Raw genomic sequence first — 9,637 nt, 5'->3', positions numbered from 1 at the left:
GGTCTCGGCCTGAAATGTCGACTGTACCTCTTCCTAGAGATGCTGCCTGGCCTGCTGCGTTCACCAGCAACTTTGATGTGTGTCGTTTGAATTTTCCAGCATCTGCAGAATTCCTGTTGTTTGCGGAGCAATATTTGTCTTGCTACGCGTCTTTCTTCTTTAATACACTGAGTTTTTCCTTCTTTAATTTCCAAAGCAAAGCGATAACAATAGCATGCAGGAAAATGTAATGTTCATTCTGGTCACATATTTGTCTTGCTATGTGTCTTTCTTCTTTAATAAACTGAGTTTTTCTTGTTAATTTCCAAATCAAAGAGATAGCAATAGCATTCAGGAAAATTTAATGTTCATTCTGGTCACATCAGACTGCACTACCCTTCTCTCAAAGGGTGCCCCAATGGGTCACCCCGTTGTCTAGTAGTTCTATATAACTCTATCCTGCTGCCTTTCAATCTCCTTTATTTCAGGGAAAACCAGCCCGGTCTATCCAATCTATATACTACTAAAACTCTCATGCTCTATCTGTCTGTTTGTGACCTCCAATTAGCGCAAACGATGCATTACAGTGGCACTTTTTTTGGCTAAATCGAATTAAAATGCGCTAACTTACAGAATGCGGGCAAAGTTCAGGGTTATATATCCATATAAAATTGCTCATTCGCCAAAAATCAACAGACTGGCTTTCACCCGAGACCTGATCGGCCATCATGGAAATCGGGACACCACAGCCCGACGCATGTGCATGACCAGCCTCAGCAGCAACACCAACTGCAGCAAAAGGGCAGGGCAGCTCTATTTCGAGGGGTCACATTCTGCTAATCACTATCAGCATGTGTAGGATTGGGACAGATATAACTGCCACCCATCAATAAGAGATAATTAAATCTTATTGTAATGACGTACTTCAAGACACCCTTAAAACCCTTTGCTGCAGTCAAAGCACAGCGGTGACTATATCACATCCATTTAGGAGAGCACCAACCACATCATCAAGAATAATCAGCATCCTTTGGCGTTAGTGCTTCGTATCTTCTATCCGGCATTAGGGTAAAAAAAAAAGGTCAGCCTAATTATGCCGTGTGGAAGGGGAAGGGGGAAATTATGGTCAAGAGATAACGCCAAACGTCATCAGGAAGCGGCAAGGAGAGGGAGAGAACAAGAATTGGATGAGGCCAGGGCTGCATGACTCCAGGATCAAAGACTCAGGACAAAAAAAGTTGAGAGAAGAAGAGACAGAGGAGCAGAGGCATGCACATCTTTAGGATCAGAGACAAACAACAAACAGCAGAAGAGCTGAAGAGATGGGGCATGAAAGGGCTGCACGTCTCCAGATTGACAATGAGAGACACAAAGGTGGCAGATAAGGCAGAAATAATGCCATCAAAAGTCTCCTTCGTTAAATGAGGAGCAGCTATATTTGCTTTGCTACGCGTCGTTCTTGTGTGCCTGTAAGCTATTGTGTTTCGCGGGCTTTGGAGGAAGAAGGCGCAATGGAGACAGAGCGAGGAGATGCGATGCTGTAAACTGGGTGGCGGGACGGACCCCGAGTGGGAGTCCGAGGCCCAGGGTCTTCGGCGAGGAGAGGAGACGAAGACAGACTCGTGTGGAGCATCTGGTCGACAACTGTGGTTGGTCCCAGGTGGTGGGTCGAGGGGATCAGAGAGGATCGAATGGTGGAAAGAAGTCTCCGTTAATTAAGCTCCAACTGTTGTGCACGAAGTGGACGAACTTTAATAAGTTTAGCGCCTTTTATTTTCCTTTTATATTTTATCTATTAATTCCATAGTTCCAGTAAGATCTATAAAGTGTAATCATTTAATCGCATATGGTGTTTTGTCTGTTATTTGGTGTGGTGGGGTACATCACACAGCATCCACACAAACCTGATTACCCAGTTTGGCGGGGCCGAAGGCTGCTCCCCCTAGACGAAAGCGAGTTGAGTGAGCCTGAGGCTTACCAGGGGGCTACATTTAATAAACTGAGGTTTTCTACTTCAGTTTCCAAAGCAAAGCGATACCAATAGTATTCAGAAAAATTTAATGTTCATTCTGATCACATCAGGCTGCACTACCCTTCTCTCAAAGGGTGCCCCAACGGGTCACACCGCTGTCTAGTCTCTTCCTATAACTAAAATTTATAGAGCCAGATTGGATAGACTCCATTCTTGATGAATCTCTTCTACCCTCTATCCAGCAAGTCTGCATCCTTTTTATAGCAAGGCGACCATTAATGCAATACTTTTTACTATCGTTTTATTAAATTGCAACATAATTTCTTAACTTTCACGTGTGTCTTGGCAATCAACATCGTAAATGCAGAGTTAGCAGCTTGCAAATAATAGTGTAATAGTTTAGATTAAAATATTTTCAAAAATTTATCAGCGACGTTGGATATTGTTAATTGAATAGGGTGGAACCTGCGGAGTTAGAAAAGTCTGGGAAATTTTGCTCTATCAACGCGCGGGTACGTATCTCTAGGTGGGAGCGAGGCGCGAGCACGGTTGTCCTCGAGCGGGAGCGAGGCGCGGGCTCGGATGTCCTCGAGCGGGAGCGAGGCGCGAGCTCGGATGTCCTCGAGCGGGAGCGAGGCGCGGGTCTGCTGTCGGCTTCAGCTGTTCTGAACTCTCTTCATTTAGTCAGATCGAACTATGGCGCCTAGTGAGGAAGATAGTTTGGTGGAAGAGAAAGAAAGTAAAAAGAAGCATTTGAGTCCGCTGGCTACTGTCTGGCTCACGTTCTATAATATTACCATGACAGCTGGGTAAGAGTCTGCCTGCTTCTGTACACCGCAAAGTTACAATGGCCGTTTTCCATTTGCAAAGGTTTGGCTAAACTATTTTGCAGCTATGTCCTTTCGGCTCAAATTTGCCTTAAGGGTCGAGAGTTTCTGCAAACTTTTCTCCAAAGTTTGGCTTGCTTTAACGTTAGTGATTTTATTAACAAGCAAAATCAATGTGCGATTTTGTTGGTGTGCCTTGAATGAAGAAGTGACTGGTCGTCTCGCATTGCCATATTTGGTTAATTACAGATGGTGCGTCATTTTTCATCGCAACTGCTGTTAAGTATAGATTGACACTGTTGAACAGGGCATGCCATAAGGGAGGTCGTTCTGCTTTCCTCTGCGGATTTCCCCGGCTTGTTTAGAATGTACTTCTCTGCGAAGCAGTGCGTTAATCTGTACGCAGGGTCTATAAAAAGGACACTAAACATGAATCCGTTTGTCATTTGTCTAATGGTTACAGTATGCATATGTTTTCTGTCCATCGTCCTATATTGCAGACTATATGGTTGTAGTATTGGGTGTTCAGTAATGACACTGGAGGAGACACTTTAGAAATGTTACTGTTTAACAACGTTATTAAAGTACATTTTGATTTTAAATTGGAGTTACCAAATATTTGTTATGAAGTTTTTTTATTTGTATTCATGAAATGAAGTCGCATGGTCATTTTTAACGAAATGTTTAAAATAATTTCATTAGAAAACTGCATATAACTTCGTTACATTTGCAGCGTAAGGTGGTCTTTTGAGATCCACCCAAGTGCAATTGTGTTCAGTCGTGAAACCAAGTTCTGACATCTCAAGTAACTGAACTTAATGAAATGAGTTTTCCATAATATATCAGAATCCAAAACTTAGATATAAGCAATGGCTATCCAAATGCGAAATACAATTACAAGGACTAAATTACATTTGGTTAGAGTATTATATACTAATATGTGCTGACATGGTTAAAGAAAATAACCATAACATATAGGAGCAGAATTAGGCCATTCAGCCCATCAACTCTGCTCTGCTGTTCCATCTCTGCTGATCGCAGATCCCATTCAATTGCATAAACTTGCCCTCTCACCATATCCCCTGATTCTCTGACCAATCAGGAGCCTTATCAACTTCCACTTTGAATATACCCATGGATTTGGCCTCTATCACAGTCTCCGGCAGAGCATTCCACAGATTCACCACTCTTCGGCTAAAAAAAATTCCTCCTTACTTCTGTTCTAAAAGGTCGCCCCTCAATTTTGAGGCTGTGTCCTCTACTTCTGGATACACGGACCAGAGGAAACATGCTCTCCACATCCACCTTATCACGTCCTTCAACATTCGGCAGGCTTTCGTGACAGAAACCATGCTAACTTGCACTTATTTTATCATTAGTCTCCAAGTACCCTGAAACCTTATCCTTAATAATGGACTCCCAACACCTTCCCAACCACTGAGGTTAGGCTAACAGGCCTATAATTTCCTCCCTTTTGTCTTCCTTCCTTAAAGGGTGGAGTGACATTTGCAATTTTCCAGTAGTCCGGGACCATGTCAGAATCAAGTGATCCTTGAAAGATCATGACCAATGCATCTGTTATCTCTTCAGCAACCTCTCTCAGGACTTTCAGCAACCTCTTTCAGTCCATCTGGTCCAGGTGACTTAACCCACTATGACCAAGCCAATCTTAATAATGCAAGCTTTAAGTTGGTTAATTTGGAGATTTATAACTACAATAAATGGATTTATGTAATGCCTTTTAAATGCAAGGATGAACAGAAGGCCCCAAAGGAATAGAGGTGAGGAAGACATTTTACCAAAAATCAACAGAGGTGATTGTAGAAGATGAATGAAGACATAAAGAAATACTCAGGAATAAAACTTGAGGGGAAAACAATTCAAAATGGTTTGTGGAATAAGCACCTGGAGAGACCCCTGGGAAGTCAAGGATTTAACACCAATGATCTTTGTCCCATTTTCTTACAACATCTGATTAACAAACATTTAGCAAGACACATTGCATCATTTGCTATTGTGTGGAAGCGTTTCAACTTCACCTGTTTTTATTTTCAGTCTTTTCATTTTTATACAATGACCCTGAGCCATGACTCCTGAACTGGCAGAAAGAATTTTCTATCTTTCTAATTTATCAGTTCTCTTTAATATCATGAAGACTTAAATCAAAGTTCTACTTTGTCTTCTGAATCTCATTAAAATCTTGGTTTGTATGATCTTGCCTCACAACCTTGAATTTGTTGCCACAGATTCTTGTTGTACTTCCTTCCAATCCCAGTAAATCCTCTCTGAAACATGCCCATCTTGATTTCACAACATGGGTTGTTTTGCAGAACTACAGCATAAAGGAAGTACAGGAGCATTGGATTTCACACCACCAGGTTCGGGAACAGTTATTGCCCCTTAACCATCAGGCATGCATCCCAACACTGAATTGATTTAACAAACTATGGACTTACTTTTTCAAGGAGTTTACAACACATGTTCTCAATATTATTTATTGTTTTAAATTTTTTTTGATTTTCTTTTTGAATTGCACAGTTTGTTGTCATTTGCTCATTGGTTGTTTATCCATCATTGTTTGCATGTAATTCATTGATTCGATTCTGTTTCTTGTATTGACTGTGATTGCCTGCAAGAAAATGAATCTCTGGAGAGCACTTTGAAAAGAAATTTACTTTGAACTTTGAACATGAACCTTCTTGAACTCCATGTGCAAACATTAGTCTTTTTACCTTCACTCTCTGTTTCTTTGAAGCCTTTAAATGGAAGACATCAACTTTGCCAGCATTGAAAAGTGGCTACTAAAACTTTGCTTATTTATTTGATATATTCATGTTCTTTTTCTAAGTGAACGATTCCATTTGTGCTGGTAAAGTGGCATTGCTTTTGTCCCAGTGATTTTGATACTTAGGTTTTTAATGTCACCACCTAATTTCTTTATAAATAAGTTCCAGGTTGCAACCCCAAAAAGATACCTGCAGAACTGAAGCTGATGCAATTGTCAATTGATATAATTATTATTCTTGCAGAATTTCTTGCCACTTACACTTTTTTTCTATCCATGTCAATAGTTTGCCAAGTAGGCATCCAATGTATCACTCTGATAGGTGTCTAATTAGGTATAAAATTAAAACCTGATATTCCAGATACTGTGGCCCAAATGTAGTCAATGTGAACCTGACCTGAGCATTGCTATAAACATAACATTTTTAATGCACTAGTCATTCTCAAATAGTGGGTAAATACATAGCAGGATTGATCTTGCATGACTCAAATGTGAAGGATTTGCCAGATGACAGATGTAATACATATGGTCGGTTATTGTTAGCTTTGAATTGGGGAGCCTGAATCTAGGACGTGGCTCAGTTAACAGCATTTTCATCTCAGTTAGAATGTTCCCAGTTCGATTCCTATTCCAGAGACTTGAGCATGAAAACCTTGGTCCTTGTTCCTGTGAAATCCTGAGGGATTGTAAAATTGCTTGATATCACCTCTTTTTAGAAAATTCTCAGTTGATCAAATGCCCAAGGATGGATTTGTAAATAACTCCAATATTTCATTTCTTTGAATATAAATATTATAGATAGAAATAATCTTTTAAATAACAAAGTACTTTCATAATTCCATGTGCAAATTATTCATTAGTATTCAGGAGGTGCACCTAACTAACCTCAGGCTAAATGCTTATGCCTATGAGTCATTGAGCATAAAGAACAGAAGCAAGCCCTTTGGCCTATTTAGTGCATGCTGGCCTATTTTTCTGCATAGACCTATGTACCCACACTTGGGAGCATAGTCCTCTATACCTGGTCATTCATGTGCCAATCTAAACTTACAAATTTTAGAACTGAACTTGCATCTTACTCTTCTGCTGGCAGCTCATTCCACACTTCCATAATCTCTGAGTGAAGAAGTTTTCCCCGAGGTTCCCTTTAAATATTTCACCTTTCGCCCCAAACCTATAACCTCTGCTCTAGTCTCACACAACTTCGGGAGAAAAAGCCTGTATATACTTAATGTATATATACCTTCATATTCTGTATACCTGTATAAGATCTCCAGTCATTCTCCTGTGTGCCAGGGAATCAAGTGCCAAGTGGTCAGACTACACTTGGAATAGTGTGAACAATTTTGGCCCCCTTGTTAAAGAAAAGATATGTTGGCATTGGAGAGGGTCCAAAGGACATTCATGACAATGGTCCCAGAAGTGAAAGGGTTAATGGATGAGGAGTGTGTGATGCCTCTGAACCTGTACGCACTGGAGTTTAGAAAAATGAGATCTCATTGAATCCTATCGAGCCTATCTAGTGGATATGGAGATATTCCGTATAGTGGGTGTATCTAGGATCAGAGGGCACAGCTTCAGAATATTAGAACAATCCTTTAGAACAGACAAGGAATTTCTTTGTTTAGAGGGTGGTGAATCTGTGGAATTCATTGCCACAGATGGTTGTTGAAGCCAGGTTATTTGATATACTTATAGCGGTGGTTGATAGGTTCTTGATTAGTCAGAGTTTCAAAGGTTTAGGGAAAAAGTAGGAAATTTTGGTTGACAGGGATAATAAATCAACCATGATAGAATAGTGGAGCAGACTCCATGAGCCAAGTGGCCTAATTCTGCTTCTATGTCTTATGGTCTATTCAACCTTTCCTTAGGACGCAAAACCTCAAGTACTGGCAACAACTTGTAAACTTTCTCTGTACTCTTTCAAACTTATTGATATCTTTCTGTAGATAGGTGAGCAGAACTGCATGCAATACTTCAAATTTGGCCTCACCAATGTTTTATACAATATCAACATAATATCCCAGTTCCTTTACTCAGTGCTCTGATTTACAAAAGCCAATGTGCCAACAGCTCTGTTTATGACACTGTCTACCTCTGACGCCACTTTCAAGGAATTATGGATCTGTATTCCCATGTCCTTCTGTTATACCACATTCATCAGTGCCTTACAATTTAGTGTGGATGTCCAACCTTGGTTTGGAGCAGGGGTAGCAGAAAAGATCCTTGCAGAACACCACTGGTAAACAACATTCAGATAGAATACGTTCAATCTACTATAATCCTCTACCTTCTGTGGGCAGGCTAATTTTTAATCTACACTGCCAAATTTCTCTGGATCCCTTGCCTCCTGACCTCCTGTATGAACCTACCATAGAAAAGTTTGTTAAATACCTTAATAAAATCCATACACACCACGTCCACATCAATTGTTTTGTTGCTTCCTTGAAGAAGTCAGTTAGGCTCATGAGTCATGATCTGCCCCTCACATAGGCATGCTGACTAACCCTAAAGGCTGATTCATGCTTCTGCGTCAAATCAACGCCGTAGCCTACACGTGTTGTGAGCATTTATACTGGTGCGTTGGTGTGTCTGCATCGCTCTGCAATTCGGGCACGTCATGCATGCACACACACCTGCCCGTGCAAGACTTTATCTCGGGGTAAACAAGTTTAAAGTGAACATATTTTTTTGTAATTTTGGAGGTCTATAAAGCTTTATGGAAAGCATTGCAGCTAGAGTTCCTTCCCTGCCCTTCAGTTTCCCAATGGCAAGCTATTGCAGCGTAGGAGGAAATGCGACGCTACCAAGCGGACCAATCACAGTTGTTGTGGTCTGCGTTGCCGCAACACGTAGTTACATTTTGGGAGAGGTGCGCATCTGGCTATGACGTAGGGATCCGCGTAGGCTCTGTGTAGGGTTCGCAGCTACACCATACCTACAGCGTTGATTTGACGCAGAAGTATAAATCAGCCTTAATAAGACTGCTCCTCCATATGCTCATAAATTCTGTTTCTAAGAACCTTTTCCAACAGTTTGTCCATCACAGACATAAAACACTGTGATCTCCAACTCCTATCTCTAATGCCTTTCTTGAACAAAGGAATAACATTTTTCCACCCTACAATCTTCTTGTATTACTCTATGGCCACTTAAAAAAAATTCTCTAGTGCCTTTAACGCAATCCAGCCACTTTTTCTGAGTGAGAAGCTGTAAAAGATGGGCATAGACAAATCCACTATCTCCTGGATTACTGACTACCTGACAGATATACCTGTTTGTACAGCTGGGTAGTTTTCTGTCTGAGACGGTGGGAGTGACGCTGGAGCACCACAATGGACTGCCTGTCTCTGTTTTTGTTCACACTGTACACCACAGACTTTCAGTACAACTCTGAGTCTAGTCACTTGTAGAAATTCTCTGATGACTCTGTGGTGGTTGAGTGTATCAGAGATGGGCAGGAGTTGGAGTACAGAGGACTGGTGGACAAGCTTGTGGAGTGGTGCGGGAGGAATCACCTTGATAACAGTTGACTGGAAGGCCAACACCAAGTCCGTTTACAAGAAGGGGACGAGCAGACTCTATTTGCTAAGGAAGCTGAGATCCTTCAATTTGTGCAGCAGGATGTTGGAGATCTTGTACCAGTCTGTTGTAGTGAGTGCAGTTTTCTTTGCGGCACTATGTTGGGGGAGCAGCATCGGTGCTGGTGATGCAAAAAGACTACAGCCTGGACTTTTTTTCAGTTGGTGGTGGAGAGGAAGTCACTAAACAAGCCGTTATCCATTATGGATAATCTGGCACATCCTCTCCATGACCTACAGAATAAGCAGCAGAGCACCCTTTTGAACAGGCTCATTCAGCTCTGCTGTCACAAAGATCGTTACAGAAAATCTTTCCTACCAAATGCAATAGGCATATACAACAGTTCACCTCTGTGAGCCGGGAAAACACACATCATAGTTCAATAGTCTCTATTATTTTGTAATTATTATTGCACATTGGTACAGTACATTATTGTGTATATTCTGTATTTTATTATTTGTTAATATATTTATTATTGCTAAGTGTGATTTT

The 9,637-nt window shown here is 41.0% G+C and overlaps 1 protein-coding gene across 2 annotated transcripts in view; it reads left to right on the top strand.

The window, feature by feature from the left end:
* Positions 1-2,567: 2,567 nt before the first annotated feature.
* Positions 2,568-9,637, top strand: part of hacd1 (3-hydroxyacyl-CoA dehydratase 1) — a 57,996-nt gene continuing 50,926 nt past the window's right edge. For both annotated transcript variants that reach the window (XM_072252035.1, XM_072252034.1), the window contains exon 1: positions 2,568-2,760. In XM_072252035.1, coding sequence (XP_072108136.1) covers positions 2,648-2,760 — 113 coding nt within the window. In that variant the 5' untranslated portion in view covers positions 2,568-2,647. The remainder of the gene's footprint in view (positions 2,761-9,637) is intronic.

Source organism: Mobula birostris, chromosome 3 (genome assembly GCF_030028105.1).
Source record: "Mobula birostris isolate sMobBir1 chromosome 3, sMobBir1.hap1, whole genome shotgun sequence".
Classification (NCBI taxonomy): domain Eukaryota; kingdom Metazoa; phylum Chordata; class Chondrichthyes; order Myliobatiformes; family Myliobatidae; genus Mobula; species Mobula birostris.
This window is presented reverse-complemented; position numbering and strand designations above follow the sequence as displayed.